Here is a 25,144-nt window from a genome sequence, read left to right on the forward strand (position 1 = left end):
TTTATTTATTAATTATTTTTTTCTAGACAAAAATGGAGAACGAGTGCCACATATCTTACCAATAGCATACGGACGATTAAACGTGTATTCGGATTAAAGTAGCAAGGTTGCTGACGAGCTAATAAAAAAAACACAAAACAAGAATCACACAATAGAAAACGAGAACAATAGCCACGCTCATCCGTCTATTCAGATTTTCTCTTTCATTTTGCCTGGAATTTATAGGGAAACCCGCAGCAGACATTTAAGCTGCGAAATAAGATATTTTTTTTAACAAAACGTCTTCTCTCGAAATCACGTGCCATTTTGCATGTTTTGAAGACCTCAAGAACACGTTGGAAGACGTTTGAGAGAACAAGAAACAGGGATAGGGGTCAAAGAATGGAGTGAATGGCACAAAAAACGCTGTGTTGCGTCTTGAAATGTATTGTTACATACCCATTTGGCAACCCTTTACATCTCTGCCTAAACTAGAGTAGACCGGTAAGAAGGAAAAATCTAATTATCTTTCTAGCTCCATTATTACTGTAACAACATGGAACGCATATGAACGTGCCATACTGGACCCAGAATCGGCAAGAAAGGCTACGGGAGAAAGAAACAAGGAAGCGATCCCCTAACAGCTAATATCAAAGCTAGCTAGCTAACTGTTGGCTAATAATATTATTTCTAATGCGCGACCAAGGAGTATGCGACTCGATACAAAGAGGTTAGTAATTGTAACAGTTTACCACTAAACGCACATATTCAAAGTGATCAAGTATCTACTACAGTATTTTCGCAAGATACTGAGCAATATGAAAAAGGAAGAGCATTGCAGGGAAGCGAATGGAGGAGAGATGACGGAGGACTGTGTGTAATCAATTGATCATTTTATTCATTGATATAACAATGCATTTTTTCAATGTTACTCATGTACAGCATGTTCACTACACACCGTGCAGTGAACTAACTACGTACAGTAGCCAGTAAAGCAGCCACACTGGTTAGCTAGCTAACGTTAGCTGCTAAGTTATTGGCTGCGCATCTTCCTTGTAGCTAGCTGACGTTAGCTAGTCATCCAATTCAATCTTGCGCTACAGGCCATTATGTGGGCAGCCATGTATCCTTACAGAATGGACAAGTCCCTCCCAACAAACAACATTGCTATGAAAAATTACAAGCATGTTTTATCAATACGTGATTTGTGTGCAAAGTAAATGCTTGTTGTGGTTGTTAGGAATCGGGCTAACAAGCTTGCTTGCCACACCAAGACTTGGTTGAATTATTTCTTGCCATCTCATTAATCAAACCCCAGTATTTACTTAATTATTTCCTATAAAACAGGTCGCTGGATGTAAGTGTACTGTACTATAACACATCCATTTAATGACTTGGCTTAATTGGCAAAGGTTCCTCTGCTCTGGCGAGGCACACATTGAAATTACTGTTTTGATTTCACCAGTGCCTGGCTGGTACTAACATCTATCTCAGTTCAGTTTCTGCAATATCACGCCTCTGTCCTTCCTTACCCTCTTTCCTTCCTTAGCCCCTCTCTTTGTGTGAGATGGAGAGAGACCGATACACTTGGTCCATGTTTGGCTCTAATTTATAACATCCTATATTATCCTCATCTCTGCTTTTCACCCCCCAAGCCAGCGAGCTGTCAGTGCATTACTCTGTCTCATTCTACACACATCTGTTTATCTACATTAGTTCATGCAAAGTATAGCCTACAAATTAGGGTTGGGCTGATATTTGATTCTATTGTGATATTTGACATTGATGATATATCGGGAAGTGCAAGACTATATATACTCTTTGATTTTTACAAATCAAAACTGTGCAGTTTTATCAGTTAGGCTGTATCAATATGTACAAAATTAATTCCAAATTAATTAACAGAGATCATTTAATGAGAATGCGACTAATTGTAAATAAGCACACAAATTGCACAGTCTGAAATTATTTAGTCATTAACAGCGCAAAGATATTTGGATATCGCAACATTTGGAGTAGCATATTGTTGAAGAGGTCTTCTCAAATATGGCCCAACACTACTATACATCTGACATGATATCAAATATAATCTTATTTGTCACATGCTTCATAAACAACAGGTGTAGACTGACAGTGGCATTGCAGAGACATAGAAAGTATATAAATAATAGATAAGTAATGAGACCCAATAAGTAATGATAACTTGGCTGTAAACATGGGGTACCAGTAACGAGTTGATGTGCAGGGGTACACGGTAATTGAGGTATATATGTTCATATAACTAGAGATAGAGTGACTAGGCAACAGGATAGATAGTAAACAGTAGCAGATGCATATGTGATTAACTATTTAGCAGTCTTATGGCTTGGGGTAGACGCTGTTCAGGGTTATGTTGGTTCCAGACTTGGTGCAGCGGTACCGCTTGCTGTGCCATAGCAGAGAGAACAGTCAAATACTTGGGTGGCTGGAGTCTGAGAATTTGTAGAGCCTTCCTCTGACACTGCCTGGTATAGAGGTCCTGGATGGCAGGGAGCTTGGCCCCAGTCATGTAATGGGCTGGATGCACCACTCTCTGTAGTGCCTTGCAGCAGTTGCCATACCAAGCGGTGATGCAGCCAGTCAAGATGCTCTCAATGGTGCAGTTGTAGAACTGTTTCAGGTTCTTAGCCCCCACGCCAAATTCTTTCAGCCTCCTGAGGGGGATGAGGCATTGTCGTTCCCTCTTTGTGACTGTTGGTGTGTGTCGACCATGATAGATTCTTAGTGACGTGGAAACCGAGACACTTGAAGCTTTCAACCTGTTCCACTACAGCCCTGTTGACATGAATGGAGATGAGCTCGGCCCTCCGTTTCCTGTAGTCCACAATCAGCTACTTTATCTTGCTGAACTTGAGGGAGAGGTTGTTGTCCAGGCATCACACTGCCAGGTCTCAGACCTCCTCCCTATAAGCTTTCTCATTACTGTCGGTGATCAGGCCTACCATCGTTGTGTCGTCAGTAAACTTAATGATGGTGCTGAAGTCGTGTGCGGCCACGCAGTCATGGGTAAACAGGGAGTACAGAAGGGGACTAAGCATGCACCCCTGAGGGGCTCCTGTGTTGAGGGTCAGCTTGGCGAATATGTTGTTGCCTACCCTCACCACCTGGGGGTGACCTGTCAAGAATTCCAGGATCCAGTTGCAGAGGGAGGTGTTTAGTCCCAGGGTCCTTAGCTTAATAATGAGTTTGGTGGGCACTATGGTGTTGAATGCTGAGCTGTAGTCAATGAACAGCATTCCCACATATGTGTTCCTCTTGTCCAGGTGGGAGAGGGCAGTGTGTGTTGCTATAGAGATTGTGTCATCTGTGGATCTGTTGGGGAGGCCTGCAAATTGGAATGGGTCCAGGGTGTCTGGGATGATGATGTTGATGTGAGGCATGACGAGCCTGTCAAAGCATTTTATTGCTACAGATGTGAGTACTATGGGGGATAGTCATTTAGAGAGGTTACCTTGGTGTTCTTGGCCACATGGACTATGGTAGTCTGCTTGAAACATGTAGATATTACAGACTGGGTCAGGGAGAGGTTGAAAATTTCAGTGAAGACACTTGCCAGCTGGGCCTCGAATGTTAACCTGTTTTAAATGTCGTCCCCTACTGTCACTGTGGGGACGATGTCGTCGATGCACTTATTCATGAAGCCTGATGTGGTAAACTCCTCAATGACATCGGATGAATCCAGGAACATATTCCAGTCTGCTTGCGAAGGTCATGCTGGACGGGAGCAATGACTTGCACCCATTGAATGGCTGGTCTTTCAAATCCAGACACTGCATACCGCAATGCCCCCTGTCGGTAAAATAATTGTAAAAAATATCCACCGAAGTACAAAAAAATACTTTTGCATTATTTCTGAAAATAATCTGTTATCGATGTGTATTACCTGTAACAGGCAAATATGCCTAACCCTCATGTGATTGTGCAGTAGATAGGCCTGTACAGTTCTGTTTCTTATAGGTTTTTAAATAAGCACTATGCCTTAAAGTACCATCCAGAGATTGTGGCACCAACATTAAACCTGGCCTCTTTTTTTAAAGGTTCTAAAAATAGGAGAAATGGTAGCCTAATGCAGTTCATGCACTGGCTGAAGGTCCACAGAGACAGAGTTTGTGCCATCAGTGAGCACTTAATTTGAAACGCAGTTACTCAAAATTTCTGAGATTGTAAAAAAATGTCCACGATCGAATGATGAATCATGGGACCATTAGACATTTCAAAGCCTATTCTCTCAGGCTAAAATATCTGTTTAGTTGCCAGCGCAATGCAATTTGAATCTCCCAAAACCCCTCAACATCCTCAGTCACTCATGATGCAATAAGGATCTTCCTGACCAGTCTCTCGTTCTAGGCAGGAACCACATCATCGTTTAACAGACGAGACGACCCAGGGCCTCAGTGCCTTAGCCACGGGCTCTTTGATCCTGGCTGTTTTGAGGAAATTTAAGATCACCTGTGTTAGTTGCTAGAGAGAAGGGGCGGTGTGAGATTGGTTGGTACAAGAAATAAGTTCCCAAGGCTTTGTGTTCCAAGTTATGCAACTAGCTTGGGGCCTGTCACATGGGCATAGGCTAAGAGTAAACCAATCCTATTTTTATTAGAGGCCATGGAATGCTGAGATTCCATACGCTCCCAACAGTATTTGCCCTGTTGTATTTTATAACATGGGGGTAAGGAGCATGGCGCATATGCTATAGTTATAGCCTGTCAGCACTTATGGTGTATGTATGAGGAGTTGTCTAGAGAGCAGACTGGCCTCCTGTTGCTCACGAGTGTTTGCACTGTCAGTCTTTCTCTCTGTCTCTTAAATGTCTATGAATGCACTGACATGCGTGTTCAGTATGTTTACTGAATAAGCTCTTGTCCCTTCTCTCTTTCCTTCTCTTTATCTATCCTCTCTTTGGAGAACACCCCAGTTTGTGTATGTTCATGAACTGTTTGTCCTCCCTCCCATATGACATGAGGTGATATTCAGATTGTGGTGCTTATCTGTATTTGCAGTGTATTTTGGTGCTAACCTGTCGAATTTTCTTCAGTTACTGCAGAATGGATGTCCGGATGTTAACTTGTTTTCAAGTTGACTGTAGTGTATGTAAAGTTTGTGTTGACCTCTCTCCTCAGTTAACTGCAGAGGCGATATCAGACAGTATGTGAGTCCTGTGTGGCTCAGTCGGTAGAGCATGGCGCTTGCAACGCCAAGCGTCGTGGGTTCGTTTCCCACTGGGGCCACCCATATGTAAAAGTAGTGGCCCCAGCCGACTTGTAAGTCGCTTTGGACAAAAGCGTCTGCTAAATGGGATATATTATTATTATTATTATTATATGGTATAGGCTGTATATGTAGTGCATAGGACTATCTGTTATGTGCAGTGCATTTGGAAAGTATTCAGACCCCTTCACGTTTTCTACATTTTGTTACATTAAAGCCTTATTCTAAAATGGATAAAGTAGTTTTTCCCTGTCATCAATCTACACACAATACCCTTAATGACAAAGCAAAAACAAGTTTTAGAAATCTTTGCTAATTTATTCAAAATAAAAAACTGAAATTAAATTTTTTCAGTACATTGTTGAAGCACTTTTGGCAGCGATGAAAGCCTGGAGTTTTCTTGGGTATGACGATACAAGATTGGCACACCTGTTTTTGGGGAGTTTCTCCCATTCCTCTCTGCAGATTCTTTCAAGCTCTGCCAGGTTGGATGGGGAGCATCGCTGCACAGCTATTTTCAGGTCTCTTCAGAGATGTTGAATCGGGTTCAAGTCCGGGTTCTGGCTGGGCCACTCAAGGACATTCAGAAACTTGTCCCAAAGCCACTCCTGTGTATTCTTGGCTGTGCGCTTTGGGTCGTTGTCCTGTTGAAAGGTGAACCTTCGCCCCAGTCACAAGGTCCTGAGCGCTCTGGAGCAGGTTTTCACCAAGGATCTCTCCATACTTGGCTCTTAAATGTTCATCTTTCCCTCATTCCTGACTAGTCTCCCAGTCCCTGCCACTGAAAAATATCCCCACAGCATGATGATGCCACCACCATGCTTCACCATAGGGATGGTACCAGGTTTCCTCCAGAAATGACACTTGGCATTCAGATTTCAATCTTGGTTTCCTCAGGCTCGAGAATCTTGTTTCTCATGGTCCTAGAGTCCTTTAGGTACTCAAGGATGATCAAGGGAAACAGGATGCACCTGAGCTCAATTTCGAGTCTCATAGCAAAGGGCCTGAATACTTAAGTAAATAAGGTATTTCTGTTTTCTGTGAAGATGTAACTTTTTTTAGAATGTTTTAACGTAATAAAATGGAGGTCTGAATATTTTCTGAATGCGCTGTGTACATTTGTGTTTACCTGTATCACTTTTCTCTCCAGAGGGGAGGTCTGGCTGTTGGCATCTAGTATATACAGTGGGGCAAAAAAAGTATTTAGGCAGCCACCAATTGTGCAAGTTCTCCCACTTAAAAAGATGAAAGGCCTGCAATTTTCAGCATAGGTACACTTCAACTATGACAGACAAAATGAGAAAAAAAATTCCAGAAAATCACATTGTAGGATTTTTAATGAATTTATTTGCAAATTATGGTGGAAAATAAGTACAGTCTCAATACCTTGTTTATATACCCTTTGTTGGCAATGACAGAGGTCAAATGTTTTCTGTAAGTCTTCACAAGGTTTTCACACACTGTTGCTGGTATTTTGGCCCATTCCTTGATGCAGATCTCCTCTAGAGCAGTGATGTTTTGGTGCTGTTGCTGGGCAACACGGACTTTCAACTCCCTCCAAAGATTTTCTATGGGGTTGAGATCTCGAGGCTTCTTACGAAGCCACTCCTTCGTTGCCCGGGCGGTGTATTTGGGATCATTGTCATGCTGAAAGACCCAGCCACGTTTCATCTTCAATGCCCTTGCTGATGGAAGGAGGTTTTCACTCAAAATCTCACGATACATGGCCTTATTCATTCTTTCCTTTACACGGATCAGTCGTCCTGGTCCCTTTGCAGAAAAACAGCCCCAAAGCATGATGTTTCCACCCCCATGCTTCACAGTAGGTATGGTGGTCTTTGGATGCAACTCAGCATTCTTTGTCCTCCAAACACGACGAGTGGAGTTTTAACCAAAAATATCTATTTTTGTTTCATCTGACCATATGACATTCTCCCAATCTTCTTCTGGATCATCCAAATGCTCTCTAGCAAACTTTAGATGGGCCTGGACATGTACTGGCTTCAAGCAGGACGACATGTCTGGCACTGCAGGATTTGAGTCCCTGGCGGCGTAGTGTGTTACTGATGGTAGGCTTTGTTACTTTGGTCCCAGCTCTCTGCAGGTCATTCACTTGGTCCTCCCGTGTGGTTCTGGGATTTTTGCTCACCGTTCTTGCGTGGAGCCCCAGATCGAGGGAGATTTTCAGTGGTCTTGTATGTCTTTCATTTCCTAATAATTGCTCCCACAGTTGATTTCTTCAAACCAAGCTGCTTACCTATTGCAGATTCTGTCTTCCCAGCCTGGTGCAGGTCTACAATTTTGTTTCTGGTGTCCTTTGACAGCTCTTTGGTCTTGGCCATAGTGGAATTTGGAGTGTGACTGTTTGAGGTTGTGGACAGGTGTCTTTTATACTGATAACTAGTTCAAACAGGTGCCATTAATACAGGTAACGAGTAGAGGACAGTGGAGCCTCTTAAAGAAGTTGTTACAGGTCTGTGAGAGCCAGAAATCTTGCTTGTTTGTAGGTGACCAAATACTTATTTTCCACCATAATTTGCAAATAAATTCATAAAAAATTCTACAATGTGATTTTCTGTTTTTTTTGTCTCATTTTGTCTGTCATAGGTTCACTTCAACTATGATGAAAATTACAGGCCTCTCTCATCTTTAAGTGGGAGAACTTGCACAATTGGTGGCTGACTAAATACTTTTTTTGCCCCACTGTGTTTGTATTGACCTGTTTCTCTCCTCTCCTCAGTTGACTGCAGAGGGGATGTCAGGCAGTAAGGCTCTGGGAGGGGCACGGCGGCGGCGGACACGGTGCCGGCGCTGTCAGGCCTGCATGCGGACCGAGTGCGGCGAGTGCCACTTCTGCAAGGACATGAAAAAATTTGGCGGGCCTGGAAGGATGAAGCAGTCCTGTCTGCTCCGACAGTGCACAGCGGTAAGTTAGAACACACACTAGTGATGGGGGGAGAAATCGATATAGTTACATATTAGGATATTATCTTTGAGGTTGTAGGGTTTTTACAATATTATTTTTGAGCTCGTTGGCTGTAACTGCACCAAAATTCCAGTATTTGTCCTTCATAGCTTGTTCTCTATCTTCTTTTTAAATAGGCAGCCAATTTGTTTTCAGCACATTTTTATTTCCATGACTGATCCAAACTTCACATGGCTCTTTCTTGTCCCTCTGCCGTAGACATATGGTGAACAATATGTTTTAACATTGAATCGCAATAAAATCACAGTATCGAATTGCAAAACTTATAGAATTGTGAAAATTGCAATACATTTCGTATCGGCAACACACATCGTGTGGTGAGGTCCCTGGCAATTCCCTGCCCTATTATTGTACTCTCACTAGGAAAAGTGCCACTGCTCTATTGCATCCATTAGTAAATGTAGACTACCGTTTAAAAGTTTGGGGTCAGTTTGAAATGTCGTAGTTTTTGAAAGAAAAGCAACTTTTGTCCATTTAAAATAACATCAAATTGATCAGAAATACAGTGTATTTACGGCTTATAAAAATGAAAAAAGATAAGTTATGTATATTTTAATGGAATATCTACATAGGCGTACAGAGGCCCATTATCAGCAACCATCACTTCTGTGTTCCAATGGCACGTTGTTAGCTCATCCAAGTTTTATCATTTTAATAGACTAATTGATCATTAGAAAACCCACTTGCAATTATGTTAGCACAGCTGAAAACTGTTGTGCTGATTTGAAGAAGCAACAAAACTGGCTTTCTTTAGACGAGTTTAGTATCTGGAGCATCAGCATTTGTGGTTTTGATTACAGGCGAAAAATGGCCAGAAACAATGAACTTTCTTCTGAAACTCGTCAGTCTATTCTTGTTCTGAGAAATGAAGGTTATTCCATGCGGGAAATTGCCAAGAAACTGAAGATCTCGTACAACGCTGTGTACTACTCCCTTCACAGAACAGCGAAAACTGGCTCTAACCAGACAAGAGGACAAATACATTAGTCTAGTTTGAGAAACAGATACCTCCGAAGTCCTCAACTGGCAGCTTCATTAAATAGTACCCGCAAAACACCAGTCTCAACATCAACAGTGAAGAGGCGACTCCAGGATACTGGCCTTCTAGGCAGAGTTGCAAAGGAAAAGCCATATCTCAGACTGGCCAATGAAAAGATTAATATCGGCAAAAGAACACAGAAACTGGGCAGAGGAAAATTGGGATAAAAGGTGTTATGGACAGAGTTTGAGGTGTTCGGATCATAAAGAAGAACATTCGTGAGACGCAGACTAAATGAAAAGATGCTGGAGGCAATGTGGTGGTCTGTGGGTACCTTGGTGGTGGCAAAGTGGGATATTTGTAAAGGGTAAAAGGGATCTTGAAGAGGGAAGGCTACCACTCCATCTGGAACACCATGCCATACCCTGTGGACGGCGCTTAATTGGAGCCAATTTCCTCCTACCACAGGACAATGACCCAAAGCACAGCTCCAAACTATGCAAGAACTATTTGGGGAAGAAGCAGTCAGCTGGTATTCTGTTTATAATGGAGTAGCCAGCACAGTCACCGGATCTCAACCCTATTGAGCTGTTGTGGGAGCAGCTTGACTGTATGGTACGTAAGAAGTGCCCATCAAGCCAATCCATCTTGTGGGAGGTGCTTCAGTAAGCATGGGGTGAAATTTTTTCAGATTACCTCAACAAATTGACAACAAGAATGCCAAAGATCTGCAAGGTCGTAACTGCTGCCAATGGACGAAAGGAAAGTTTGAAGGACACAATTATTTCAGAGTCTACTAGTTCCTATTCATTTTGCAATCTATTTCATGTATGTTTTCATGGAAAAGGAGGAACTTTTAAGTGACCCCAAACTTTTTAATGTTAGTGTATGAATTGTTCCAACTGATTGCATTTTCTAGATAGGCTGTAACATCCGACACTAATTTGTGGAACATGCACAGTACATACATAAGGAAAGTATTCAGACCCCTTTTCCCACTTTTTGTCACGTTACAGCCTTATTCTAAATTGGATGAAATAAATAAATTGTTAATCTACACACAATACCTCATAATGACAAAGCAAAAACAGGTTTTTAGAAATCTTTGAAAATATTAATTAAAAACCAGATACCTTACTTACATATTCAGACTTTTTGCTATGAGACTTGAAATTGAACTCTGGTGTATTGTTTCAATTGATCATCCTTGATGTTTCGACAACATAATTGGATTCCACCTTTCGTAAATTAAATTGATTGGACATGATTTGGAAAGGCACACACCTGTTTTTATATAAAGGTCACACAGTTGACAGTGCATGTCAGAGCAAAAACCAAGTCATGAGGTCGAAGGAATGGGCCGTAAAGCTCAGAGATAGGATTGTATCGAGGAACAGGTCTGGGAAGGGTACCAAAACATTTCTGGAGAATTGAAGGTCCCCAAGAACACAGTGGCCTCCATCATTCTTAAATGGAAGAAGTTTGGAGTCCCCAAGACTCTTAGAGCTGGTGGACCGGCCAAACTGAGCAATCGGGGAAGAAGGGCCATGGTCAGGTAGGTGACCAAGAACCCGATGGTGACTCTGACAGAGCTCCAGAGTTCCTATGTGGAGATGGGAGAACCTTCCAGAAGGACAACCATCTATGCAGCACTCCAGCAATCAGGTATTTATGGTAGAGTGGCCAGACTGAAGCCACTCCTCAGTAAAAGGCACATGAAAGCCCGCTTGGAGTTCGCTAAGAGGCACCTAAAGACTCTGTCCATGAGAAACAAGATTCAACTCTTTGGCCTGATTGTCAAGCGTCACATCTGGAGGAGACCTGGCACCAACCCTACGGTGAAGCATGGTGGTGGCAGCATCATGCTGTGGGGATGTTTTTCAGCAGGGACTGGGAGACTACTCAGGATCGAGGGAAAGATGAACGGAGCAAAGTACAGCGAGATCCTTGATGAATGAGCTCCTGAGTGCTCTGGAGCAGGTTGACTGGGACGACGGTTCACCTTCCAACAGGACAACGACCATAAGCACACAGCCAAGACCATGCATGAGTGGCTTTTGGGAAAGTCTCTGCATATCCTTGTGGCCCAGCCAGAGCCCGGACTTGAACCCGATCTTACATCCCTGGAGAGACCAGGAAATAGCTGTGCAGCGACGCTTCCCATCCATCCTGACAGCGCTTGAGAGTAGACGAATGGGAGAAACTCCCCAAATACAGGTATGCTAAGCTTGTAGCGTCATCCCCAAGAAGAATCGATGCTGTAATCGCTGCCAAAGGTGCTTCAACAAAGTACTGAGCAACGGGTCTGAATTCGTATGTATATGTTATTTCGGTTTATTTATACATTTGTAAAGAAATCGAAAAACCTGTATTTGCTTTGTCAATATGGGGTATTGTGTGTATATTTAGGGAGGGGAAAAACAATTGAATACTTTTAGAATAAGGCTGTAACGTTACAAAATGTGGAAAAATACTTTCCGAATGCACTGAATACTTGCTTTTGTCATTTTCAATGTATAATGATATTTGATTGGCATCTGTTATATAGAGCACATTACATAGCCTTATTAACCTCGGTAACATATTTGTAATTTATCCATGCAAGACTAAGGTTAAGGTTGTTTTTCCTGTTACAGGTTAAGGTTGTTTTTCCTGTTCCTGTTTCCCTCCACCCTGCCAAACAATAAATATGTGAAGGGAGTCTCCACATACACTGCTAACATGTTTTGACCCGCATTTTTTTCCCAAATGTGAAAGGACGAGCTTTTGGCATATCCCTCACACTCATTGAGATCCCATCTAAACAGAAACTGCTGTTTACACTGTTATATAAACTCATTTTGTTTATGATACATAATTGATTGCCATAACCCATTGATGACTACAGTGCCTTCAGAAAATATTCATACCCCTTGATTTAAATAAATATGCACATCCATTTGACACTCCAAATTGAGCTCCGGTGCATCCAATTTCCTTTGATCATCCTTGATGTCACTACAACTTGATTGGACTCCACCTGTGGCCAATTAAATTGTTTGGACATAATTTAGAAAAACACCTGTCCTATTTAAGTTCACCACAGTTTACAGTGCATGTTGGAGCAGAAACTACCATGAAATCTGAGGAACTATCTGTAGATCTCTGAGAGAATTGTAATGAGGCATACAGTGGCAAGAAAAAGTTTGAACCCTTGGATTTAATAACTGGTTGACCATCCTTTTCGCAGCAATAACCTCAACCAAACATTTTCAGTAATTGCGGATTAGACCTGCACAAAGGTCGAGAAGAATTTTGGAACATTCCTCTTTACAAAACTGTTTCAGTTCAGCAATATTCTTGGATGTCTGGTGTGAACTAGGATTCTTCTTAACCTCATTGAGCATTCAGCACTGTGCTCTTGCAGTCATCATTGCAGGATGGCCACTCCTAGGAAGAGTAGCAACGGTGCTGAACTTTCTCCATTTATAGACAATTGGTCCTACTTTGGACTGATGAAAATCAAGTCTTTTAGAGATACTTTTGTAACCCTTTTCAGCTTTATGCAAGTCAACAATTCTTCATCTTAGTTGTTCTGAGACCTCTTTTTTTCGAGGCATGGTTCATATCAGGCAATGCTTCTTGTGAATAGCAAACTCAAACTGAGTGGTTTTTATAGGGCAAGGCAGCTCTAACCAACACCTCGAATCTCGTCTCATTGATTGGACTCCAATTAGCTTTTGGAGAAGTCATTAGCCTAGGGGTTCAAATACATACTTTTTTTTAACCTACACTGTGAATGTTTAAATGTATTCAATATAGACAAGAAAAATACAGTAATTTGTGTGGTATTAGTTTAAGCACACTGTCTATCGTTGTGACTTAAATGAAGATGGGGCGGCAGATAGCCTAGTGTTAAGAGCATTGGGCCAGTAACTAAAAGGTTGCTAGATCAAATCCCCGAGCTGACAAGGTAAAAATCTGTCGTTCTGCCCCTGAACAAGGCAGTTAACAAGGCAGAACAAATTTGATTACCTATTTATCCGGAAATCCGGGTAATTACAAAGGGTTCACATACTTTTTCTTGCCACTGTGTATCTGGGGAAGGGTATTAAACAATTTTTGTGTGTAGAAAGATTCCAAGCGCACATTGGTCTCAAATATGGAACTTCCCAGACTCTGCCTAGAGGTGGCTGTCCGACCAAACTGAGCAACCAGGCAAGAAGGACCTTGGTCAGGGAGGTGACCGAAGAACCCAATGACTACTCTGACAGAACTTGAAAGTTCCTTGGCTGAGATGGGAGAACCTGCCAGAAGGAAAGCAGTCTTAGATGTGCTTTTGTATGTATGCCAGTGGGTATGCTGTGTATATATTTTTTATTGGTTCTATGGAACCCAAGAATCCCTGGAAAACAGTGGCAATTGTTACTGAGTGGACAATCCTGGCTAAGTAGAAAAGGAGTTTCTACAGCACTTCACCAATCTGGGCTTTATAGGAGAGTGGCCAAATGGAAGCCACTCCTGAGAAATAGGAAGATGACAGCACACCTGGAATTTGCAAAAAGGCTCTGAGATCATGAGGCAAAAGATTCTGTTGTCTGATGAGACAAATATTTTACTCTTAGCGCTTTGCATTCAGGCCTATGTCGGGAGAAAAACAGGCACTGCTCATCACCTGTCTAAAGCCTTCCCTACCGTGAAGCATGGTGGCAGCCTCATGTGGATGCTTTTCAGCGGAAGGGACTGGTAAGGGTGGGGAACAATAAGTGGAGCCAAATACAGTAAAATAAACACAGCCAAATAAGCACTTGCTTCAGAGTGCAAATTAGATTAACGTTCCAACAGGACAATAACCCCAAGCATACAACCAGGGCAACACTGGAATGGCTCGAGAACAAGAATGTGAAAGTCCTTGAGTGGACCAGTCAAAGCCCAGTCTTGAGTCCCATTTGAAAGACTTGAACATTGATGTTCACCGCTAATATGTATCTAATTTCAGAGAGCTTGAGAAAATCTGAAAGAATGTACACATCTCATACAGACATACCCAAGACGACTCAAAGCTGTAATCGACGCCAAATGTGCTTCTATTGACTCGGGTGACAATACTTATGTAAATTAGATTTATGTAGAAAATGTTCTATAAATTAGCAACATTTTACTGAAAACATGCGTTCACTTTTTCATTATGTTGTATTGTGTGTAGATGGGTGAGAGAGAGTAATCACTAATCAATTTTGAATTCAGGCTGTAACACAACAAATTGTGGAAGTCAAGGGGAATGAATACTTTTTGAAGGCACTGTATGACATACAACATGTTAACTGTTTGCTGCTGCTTACATTCTGCAAATCGGCCCCTCTGGTTTAGAAAAGCTGTTTCAGAATGTGATTGTCATCAAAATAGAGTAGTCACCCCCTGCATGAAAATGGATAAGCTTGTTAGAACGCCTTCAGTGATTTAGGGTGTGATTTAAAAAAATAATAATAGATTGGTTTGCGAATGCCTCAAATGGCATAGATGGCTGGTAGTTTCGATGTGGGAAATGTGATGCGTTTCCTTGGTAACTGAGCACATTGTTACTTGGGTGTTTGTTTTTTTGGAGGGTAGGAGTTTGCTTTGATCAGTTAGTCTCCTGGCTATATATCTAGAAAACATATCTTGTGGGGAAGGAAAGAAATTAGGTTGGATGTCTACGGAGATACTAATCCACAGAATCTGTGCAGATTGAAGACCTACTCTCATATTAATGCATGTTGGCCTCATATTGTTTGGGCTTGATAAGTGAATAATTTCCACCTCAGTTAATTTTTTTGATACTGTCAAAATTCCACTGTTGGCAGGTTAATGAAAATGTTGAGCTGGACAACTGGGGTAATGTGTCAAAGAAAATAAACCTAATAAAAATAGCGCTTTGTCCCTGTGCTTCTGAAAACACTCCAAAAACCGCTAAACTAAATTTTATGTATTTGCACACTCTCAATTAGCTAGGTTCTCATTAGAGCAGCAGGTGTCCAATATTTTATTTCTGAGCGTCAATTTGAATACTTAATAAACATACCATCCATAGTGGATGAATACATAGTTACAGCTCCAACTCTGAGCCCTCTATCCTGAATGGGCCCACGTACAATATTTGATTTATTTACATATACACATTATATTGGTTATGCACATACAATATTTGATTTATATTGAATAAATACAGGCCTACATTCCACACCTAATGTGTATATTATATTGTTTAACTTGGTTATAATAACGTGTTGTTTTTATTTTCTTCCTTGCAGCCTGTGTTGCCCCACACAGCGGTGTGCTTCTCGTGTGGGGAGGCGGGGAAGGAGGACACAGTGGACACAGAAGAAGAGAAGTTTAGCCTCTCTCTGATGGAGTGTACCATCTGCAACGAGATCATCCACCCCAGCTGCCTCAAGGTGGGGCCAGACCCTCCATGTGTATGGCCGGCTGTCATAGCTGGAGAAGTAGTGTGTCACTCTCACACACACACAATCTTCCATTCATACTGTCCTAAGTCAAATGTCTGCTCTGTCTAGTATTGGTTACATACATTTATTGATTGAATGATTGTGATTTCATTGTTTATTTTATCCAACCTACAGATGGGTAAAGCAGAAGGCATCATAAATGATGAAATCCCGAATTGTTGGGAGTGTCCAAAATGCCACAAGGAAGGCAAGACCAGTAAGGTGAGAACTGTGACAGGGAACACTGGTCTGTCAGGCTCTGCTGATAAAACTAAACCAGAGGGTGACGAAGGACATCTATGATTGTATGGATTAATCAATAATGGTTGATAAGGTAGATTTGGAATGGAACACGTTGTGTAAATAAGCTCTTAAATTGGAATATAATTTTGTGTTTCATTGACCCTATCCCCTTTTCATATACTGAAGTAGGCTATAGTAGTGGTGGCAGGTCGCCTAGTGGTTAGAGCGTTGGGCCAGTAACCGATAGGTTGCTAGATCGAATCCCCGAGCTGCCGTGGTCATTCTACCCCTGAACAAGGCAGTTAACCCCCTGTTCTTAGGCCGTCATTGTAAATAAGAATTTCTTCTTAACTGACTTGCCAAGTTAAATAAGTAAAAAATTAGAGTACAATGTATACTTTTCCCACATTTTGTTACACCGCATTCTAAAATGGATTACATTGTTTTTTTCCCACACTCATCAATCTATACACAATACCCCGTAATAACAAAGCAAATACGGGTTATTAGAAATCTTTGCAAATAAATTAAAAATGGAAATATCGCATTTACACAAGTATTCAGACACTTTACTCAGTACTTTGTTGAAATACTTTTGGCAGTGATTACAGCCTTGTCTTCTGGGTATCAAGCTTGGCACATTAGGCTACAAGCTTGGCACAACTGTATTTGGGGAGTTTCTCCCGTTTTCTCTGCAGATCCTCTCAAGCTCTGCCAGGCTGGATGGGGAGTGTTGCTGCAAAGCTATTTTCAGGTCTCTTCAGAGATGTTGAATCGGGTTCAAGTCCGGGTTCTGGCTGGGCCACTCAAGGACATTCAGAAACTTGTCCTGAAGCCACTCCTGTGTATTCTTGGCTGTGCGCTTAGGGTCGTTGTCCTGTTGAAAGGTGAACCTTCGCCCCAGTCTCAACCTGCTCCAGAGCATTCAGGACCTTTTCACCAAGGATCTCTCCGTACTTGGCTCTGTTCATCTTTCCCTCATTCCTGACTAGTCTCCCAGTCCCTGCCGCTGAAGAATATCCCCACAGCATGATGATGCCGCCACCACCATGCTTCACCATAGGGATGGTGCCAGGTTTCCTCCATACTTTACGCTTGGCATTCAGGCCAAAGAGTTGAATCTTGGTTTCATCAGACAAGAGAATCCTTTGCAAATTCCAAGCGGGCTGTCATGTGCCTTTTACTGAGGACTGGCTTCCGTCTGGCCACTGTATTATAAAGGCCTGATTGGTGGAGTGCTGCTGATGTGGTTGTCCTTCTCGAAGGTTCTCTCATCTCCATAGATGAGCTCTGTCAGAGTGACCATCAGGTTCTTGGTCACCACTATGACCATGGCCCTTCTCCCCCCGATTGCTCAGTTTGGCCGGGTGGCCAGCTGTAAGCAGATTCTTGGTGGTTCCACACTTCTTCCATTTAAGAATGATGGAGGCCAGTGTGTTCTTGAGGACAGAATTGTTTTGGGTCCCTTCCCCAGTTCTGTGCCTCGACACAATCCTGTCTCAAAGCTCTATGGACAATCCCTTCCACCTCATAGCTTGGTTTTTGCTCTGACATGCACTATCAACTGTGGGATCTTGTGTGCCTTTCCAAATCATGTTCAGTTAATTTAATTTGTAGAAACATCTCAAGGATGATCAATGGAAACAGGATGCACCTGAGCTCAATTCTAAGTTATTTTCTTTATTTAAATTTTCTAAAATGTCTAAACCTGTTTTCAATTTGTCATTATGGGATATTGTGTGTAGATTGAGGATTTTTTAATATATTTTTTACATTCATTTTATAAGAAGGCTGTAACGTAACAAAGTGTAAAGGGGTCTGAATACATTCCCGAATGCACAGTACATATTCTCAAATCCTCTTCCCCTTTCTCCACACATCAGGACGGGGGTGATGGTTCAGGGAAGAGGCGGCTGGACAACGGGGAGGTGGGCCGATGGAAGCTAACAGACGATCCTCCGCCCACCAAAAAGAAACCCCCCTCTTTAGAAGACGGGGGGCGGCAGGACGGTCACAAGAGGAAGAAGGAGAAGGAGCTTCCCCAGGACAGCGGACCCAAAAAGAAGGTTGGAAGATCTTTGCAGTGTTGCAGTATGCAAACATTTAGCAGCATGCACACTGAGTACACCAAACATTAGGAACACCTTAATATTGAGTTGCATACCCCCCTTTTGCCCTCAGAACAGCCTCAATTTGTCAGGGCATGGACTCTAAAAGGGGCAGAAAGCATTCCACAGGGATGCTGGCCCATGTTGACCCCAATGCTTTCCACAGTTGTGTCAAGTTGGCTGGATGTCTTTTGGGTGGTGGACCATACTTGATACACATGGGAAACTGTGTGTATCAACGCTATTGTAAAAAACCCAGTAGCGCTGCGGTCTGAATGGCACACATACACTATTCATGTCTTAATTGTCTCAAGGCTTAAAAATACTTATTTAACCTGTCCGTCCCCCCCCCCCCTTCATCTACACTGATTTAACAAGTGACATCAATAAGGGATCATAGCTTTCACCTGGATTCATCTGGTCAGTCTGTCATGGAAAGTGCAGGTGTCCTTAATGTTTTGTATGCTCAGTGTATCATTGCTTAGAGGCCTACTAGTTGTGACCAGTTGCTATGAACGCAAGCTTGCCAACTCTTGTCTCTATCTGACCTTCTCACTCAGATGAAAGGGGCACATGAAAAACGCTTGAAAAAGGTACATTTTCATATGAAGATCAAGTTTTAAGCTCCGTCGTAAAGCATATGGTAACTAAGAGCTAGATTCAATCTGTATCGCAGTAGATCCCAGTACATAAAAAATAAAAAAGTGATTTCTGATTGAGCTGACATCTGCAGTGTTTACCGTGAATGCAGTCTTCGTGAATGCGGGAACACTGCCTTAGAATTTCAATCAAGCGATAACGCGGTTCTTCCGAGATACGGACTGAATCCATCTCTTAGTTGACTTAGTTATATTTCTCAATGGTAAAGGTTAGGGTTCATGCTCCTCTGTCACTCTCTTCACTAACGTTATCCCTCCCACGACAGAAACAGAAGCCTAACGTGTCAGAGACTGCAGAGTCCAATGGGCCCAACTCCTCCACCGGAGGCAGCCAGGGTTCCGGAGGGGGTTCCAACTCCACGCAGTCCCCCACCTCCACGGCCAGCCAGGACCAGCGCTCGCACCACCGCGAGAAATTGGAGCGCTTCAAGCGCATGTGTCAACTCCTTGAGCGTGTCCGCGAGTCCAGCTCATCAAGCTCGTCTAGTTCCGAGTCTGACTCGGAGTCCGACTCTGACTCGCCTTCCGGTTCAGATGGCCGCCGCGGCTCTGAACCCTCCTCCCCCGTACCCGTCGCTTATAGCAACAGTGCGAGGGAGCGCAACCGGGAACGGGACAGGGAGAGGGACAGGAGGCTGGCGGAGCTGGGCTTCAGTGCCAGTGAGGACTCTGAGGGAAGTGTTAAGGAGGAGGAAGAGGAGGATGCGGTGGAGGAGCAGGTTGTGGGAGACAAGCCTCGGCGTAGGGGGGAGGGACCTCCACGGGGCCGCAAGGGGCTCACGACAGACGGGAATGACGAGGAGAGCGGGGAGAGGAGTCGGAAGTCTACCCCATTGCCTCCACCCTCCCCTCTCTCCTCCACTCAGCCTCCACCTTCGTCCGGCCACGGTCCCTCGCCAGGTTCTGAGGGCTTCTCCGGTAAGCGCAGCAATGGCTCCGAGACGCGCAATGGACGGACACGGGCAGGGGTGAGGGACCGGGAGACTCAAGAGAAGGAGAACGCCAACAATAGCGGCGGCTCGGTGGCCAACCACCGACACGGAACTGGCAAAGGCAACAAGGGCAACAAGATCCGTAACAACAAGCAAACAGGGTCCCAACCAACGTCGAGGAACAGTAGCAACTCTTCCGCTTCTACTGCCACTACCACATCCAACGGGGGAGGGGGGGGGCTGCTGGGCCCAGGCAGCAACTCCTCAGGGGGCATGTCAGCCCTCGCCGCCTCACCCCGGTCACAGCCTTCCCGGATGGCTCCACGCTCGCAGATGATGAAACGCAGCCCCCCTGCTGTGCCCTCGCCTCCCCGGCCTATTCAGATGGAGCGGCACTTGGTTCGGCCACCGCCCGCCTGCCCCGAGCCCCACTGCTTGCCCCTGGACAGCGGCTCCTCCCACGTGATGCCCCGCGACGTCTGGCTCCGCGTCTTCCAGCACCTCAGCCAGAGGGAGCTGTGCGTCTGCATGAGGGTCTGTCGGACATGGAGCCGGTGGTAAGTCTAGACAAAGGGTTCAGATGTGGTCAGCATCCGGTTGGGATGGAAGAGGGTGGTTCAACACAGTTGTTTGGACTACTAAGAAATGCATCTTTGATGTTGAGAACAATAGAAAACCATCCCTGAAAGGATATTCATTGACTGCAGTGTCTCAAATTCTGTGGTGTACAGTAGACCAGACTTTCTTTTGTTCTCATCCCAGTCTTTTATTTTCTCTTGCTCTCTCAGGTGCTGTGATAAGAGATTGTGGACTCAGATTGACCTCAGCCGGCAGCGCTCCATCACCCCTCCTATGCTGAGTGGTATAATCCGCAGGCAACCAGTCTCCCTTAACCTGAGCTATACCAACATCTCGAAGAAGCAGCTCATGTGGCTCATCAACCGTCTACAAGGTATCTTGTGTTCATTCAACACCTCTGCCTCCCTACTACGTCTTTTTTTCCATCAATATAGCCTGATCATGTCCTATTGTAGTTGGGCTGTCGTCACCGTATTGCTGGTCTGCCTCAGAGATTACGCTAACTCCTGGCCTTCCTCTTTCTCTCCCAGGTATACTGGAGCTGAATGTGTCGGGCTGTCCCTGGTCCTCTGTGTCGGCCCTGTGTCAGGCTGCTTGTCCCTGCCTGCGTCTGCTCGACCTCAGCCGGGTTGAAGACATGAAGGACTCGCACCTGAGGGAGCTACTGGCGCCCCCTACTGACACTCGGACAGGTTAGTGACAAGTCACTCACATGATTGATTAGCCATCCATAACCTGCAATACATTATGGAAGGGAAGATGCCATGTTGTGTTCATTGGATAGACTTGATATCACAAATACCAATCTGCTGTAATGTACTGTTTAATTTCACTGTACTGTCATGCTTGTTTCCAGTGAATGTTGTTGCTTTGAACAACCACGCCCTCTTCATAAGCATGATAAACACAGACTGAATCTTAAAAGTCCTGTAACATATTTTGCTTTGTTCTTGGTCAAAAAGCTCATGGAGAGAGCAGAGGGGGGAGGTTCCAGAACGTAACGGAGCTGCGATTGGCCGGGTTGGATTTGACAGATGTCACGTCCCGCCTCTTGGTGCGCTACCTGCCCCACTTGACCAAGCTGGACCTGAGTCAGTGTGGCAACATCACGGACCAGACTGTCCACACACTGACCTCCCCCATGTCTCCACTGAAGGACAGCCTCGCCCACCTCAACCTGGCAGGTAAAGACTACACGGTAGACACACTAGCCCCAAATACACCAAGGTAGGTACCCTGTTTTTTTGTGTTTTTTTTTGGTGTATTTGAGCATTGCCGGTTCAGACCACTAATGAGCAGGGATCTGCTCCAGATACTGACCTCTTCTTCCCTCTGAGATGTTTAATCATGCTAAAGTAGCAACATTTAGAGGTACTTGTTCTCTTATTTCTGAACAATATGAACCTGGCTCCTGATTCAAATATTTAAACCAGGTATACTCATGGAAGTGTTGCAGTCATTGTGGTTATGTAGGATAACCGTTGGTTGTTAACCTTCTGTTGTTTCCTCCTGTCCGCAGGCTGTGTGAAGGTGACGGAGCAGTGCCTACCCCTGTTGCGCCGCTGTGCCTCCCTACAGAGCGCTGACCTGCGCTCCTGCACCTTGCTCACCCCCGATTTCTGTCAGCTCCTCTCCTTCCCTTGCCCTGACGATAGAGTGCAGCTCAAGAACAGCTAAGGGCCTGCGACGCCCACCCCCCACATCAACCACCGCCACACTACAGAGAGATAAGCGAACGAGAGGGACCCTGTGATGTGGGCAGTGAGCTTGCCAGAGGGAAAAGGACATGCAGTGGGAGCCACGAAAGAGAAAGGGGGGATTAGAGAATGAGAAAACAGACCTTTGCCTACATTTCTCTGGATTGACTTGTCTGTGAACGGACATCATTGAAAATGTTTCAGCATGTACATATTCAATATCTGTACAATGGGTGTGTGTATATAAATGTAGTTTACTGTAAATTATCCACTTTCTGCCCCTTACCTCCCTCCTACCCTCACACCAACCATGGCACACATTATCCAGCTGACATTGTGTAAAGGCACTGCGCCGCCGTATTGAACTAGCATAATTTGCACTCCATAATTAAAAGCTCCTGACGAAGGAATCAATTTCCTATTTCGTGGCGTCAGACTACGAAGAATGTACCCAATGCCAGAGGCTGCGCCCCATCAGAAGCCGTTTAATGTGTCTTTAAGTATGTGTGAGATGTAAACAGTGTTAATGTGACAATTGGAGCGAGAAAGAGACGGAGATATGACCTGTCTGTTTCCTTCACCACTAAGCTCTCTGCTGCCCTCAATCTTTCAGGGGGGTAAGGACATTCAAGGTCCAACATATCCTGTTCAATGGCCGAGAGCCACTAGAGCCCAAAACTCCTAGCCCCGACCACAACCTCTTCCCGCCCAACGTGCCATTCTTATAGTCTGTCCATCCTTGTGAATCTGATTGTCCTACTCCGTACCCTGGACAACCCTTCCCATCATACTCTGTCTCTGCTCCCATTTCCCTTTTGCAGCTTATGCTGCCCACCGCCTGCGCTGTGTGCGTACATTATGCAGAGAGCTGGACCTTTGCTGTGCCCGACTGCAATGAACCATGCTTACAGTACTGTTCCATGCCAGACCTGGAATTGGTCAAGGCCCCTTTATTCCCTGCTTCACGATGCCTGGCTGATGTAACATTATCTTGTATATGTGCAGACTGGTTCAGTCTAGATCACGACCGCACGAACTTAGAAGTGAATGACTGACACGTTTTGAGTATGAATTGGGAAAACTGTCGAAAGCCGAAACCGTCCGATGCACTGAGCTCGCTGCTCCACGTGGCAGGGGGATTCAAATTAAGGCTGACCCTGGTTGGACTTCTGCCTCAGATGTGAGGTACTTTGAATATTTCCCCAGAATTGGGTTTTCATGTCAGTGTCCACATGCTGCTTATCTTCCAAAGCCAGGAACATCCCAGCCCATCCAACCTGCATCGGAATGCCATTACCTTAAGTTCTTGTAGGATGAGTGTTCGACTCAGTTGCAGCATTAACCCCCAAATTATTTATCCATTAGGGTTACCCCTGTGCATGCTGGGTTTTGACTCTAATCACAAATCCAGTGCAGTATTTTTTTTTAACCAATCCACTCTCAATCCAGTTCAGAGGCCAACGTCAACAGTCAGGGTGAGCAGGAAAAGGAACATTATCGGTTGAAACCAGCATGTACAGGAGGTCGTTCAGCCCAAGCTGTATTGAATTTGGTTGAGAGGAAATTACTTTATAGCTGTATTGAATTAACATGAGCAGTATTTGACATGGGTAAACGGTATTCAGCTGAATCGGGCTGCATTGGACCAGTTCAAACAGCTATCGTACTGATAGGGCCAGTTCATTCAGTATTGGACTGGACAGCACTTTGTCCTGCAATGCTGGACTCAACCATGCCAGGTTGAGTCATGTGTTTCCATTGTCTGTCTGTTTCTCCTCCTTATATAGCGGTTGTCCACTTCCTGAGCCATATTGATCTGTATTTGTGCTTCAGTGCCACAGTGGATCTTGCTGCTGTGTGCTATCTGGAGCTAAACCCCACCAACTCTAGGCGGGGTGGTGGACAGTCTTGAGCCTCAATCTGTAATTCTCATCTAAATCATGTTTCCTTATCTTTTCAACTATTCTGTTAGACTTTCAGTGATTCCATCCTCATCGGTTCTGTTAAAATTCCCAATACCATTATTAGAACTCAAATCAGCTTCTTTGGGGTATACATGTAGGGCTAGAGACCTGCCAAGTAACTATTGAGCCACTAGACAAATGGTAGTTGTCCCATTGCATTGTTGTACAACTGACTAGGTATCCCCCTTTCCCCAAAAGGTTGGTTTCATCTTTACCCAGTGTATTCTAAATCGCTTCGTGTTCCTGTGTGAATTTCTAGACTTGCGTACAAAGCATTGGTACCAAGATTGCACTAACTGATCGATCACAAGACAATTTAGGGGGGGAACACTGAGCTATAGTGTGCTTTATTACCCTGAAAGGGGTATACATATGTTAAAACAGGTCAAATTAAAAAAGACCAATCATGAACCTCAAGCTTGATTCAAAAATAGAACTAATTAGCTGTCCATGCTAGTTACCATTTAGCTGGGTAGTCCAGCACGTTTCAATGTTAGCTCAGGTTGGGTCCTACTTTAGATCATAGCTAAGTCATTGTTTGCCACTAAGCTATGCTGCTTACAGAGCTGAGCTTACCATGTAGTAATTGTGGTGGGTTGAGGCTTACAGCGAAAGCAAATGTCCAATATATGGTGGAAAATTGCCTTCTGCCATACACACTCATCCGAATCAATATTTAACTTTTCATAGACAATGGGTCAGTTTTCCAAAAATGTTGTTTACTTCCATCAGTAATGTGGAGTTGTTCCTACTCCTTGTCATCCAGTATGTTCTAGCATGAGAAAGCATATCGAAAGTTAAACTGACAACCACTTTCAGAGAAAATAAATGGGTGGTGGTTCATTGGAATTGATCCGGTAGTCCGATAAGGAAATGATTCCAGACTCAAATCTGTCATTCTCACCCCCATCCTGATCCCAACATCCCAGCCTAGTCAAGTTGACTCAGACTTGGCCTCTAGATTGGACAGTCTTGTCTCTACCAAACTGTATTGCACCAGAGCGATGCACTGGATCAATATTGTCATCACCTCTTGCCAAAATTCCTGCTTTCTTTGAGAAGGGGCATTTTATCCATTTTCATTTTGCTCTTGTTTATTTGTTCATTTCTTCCATTGTGTTGATCAAAATGAGAAAGAAAAGCAGAACGATGTGAAAAAGAGAAACTCAAGGCAGCTACTTACGAGTGACTACTGTAAAATGACTGACTAAATAAAAGACAGTGGGGTGGTTTTTACACTGTGTGGCCTGATTTCTCAGATTTTACATTAAGTTATGTTGCCTACATAGCAGCTCACACATTGTCCACGT

At 44.0% G+C, this 25,144-nt stretch overlaps 1 protein-coding gene across 2 annotated transcripts; it reads left to right on the plus strand.

The window, feature by feature from the left end:
• Nucleotides 1-25,070, plus strand: LOC135553987 (F-box/LRR-repeat protein 19-like). Of its 2 annotated transcripts, XM_064985966.1 has the most exons (11): nucleotides 2-709; nucleotides 7,964-8,149; nucleotides 15,458-15,601; nucleotides 15,788-15,874; nucleotides 17,779-17,961; nucleotides 18,564-18,596; nucleotides 18,929-20,151; nucleotides 20,383-20,546; nucleotides 20,704-20,865; nucleotides 21,136-21,357; nucleotides 21,693-25,070. In XM_064985966.1, exons 2-11 carry the CDS (start codon nucleotides 7,979-7,981, stop codon nucleotides 21,848-21,850), a joined length of 2,547 nt encoding a protein of 848 aa, XP_064842038.1. In that variant the 5' UTR covers nucleotides 2-709; nucleotides 7,964-7,978; the 3' UTR covers nucleotides 21,851-25,070. The 2 variants fall into 2 exon arrangements, with proteins under 2 accessions (XP_064842039.1, XP_064842038.1); XM_064985967.1 differs by lacking the exon at nucleotides 18,564-18,596 and having other exon boundaries at nucleotides 1-709.
• The last annotated feature ends 74 nt before the right edge of the window (nucleotides 25,071-25,144 follow it).

This window comes from Oncorhynchus masou, chromosome 14 (genome assembly GCF_036934945.1).
Source record: "Oncorhynchus masou masou isolate Uvic2021 chromosome 14, UVic_Omas_1.1, whole genome shotgun sequence".
In the NCBI taxonomy this organism is placed as follows: Eukaryota; Metazoa; Chordata; class Actinopteri; order Salmoniformes; family Salmonidae; genus Oncorhynchus; species Oncorhynchus masou.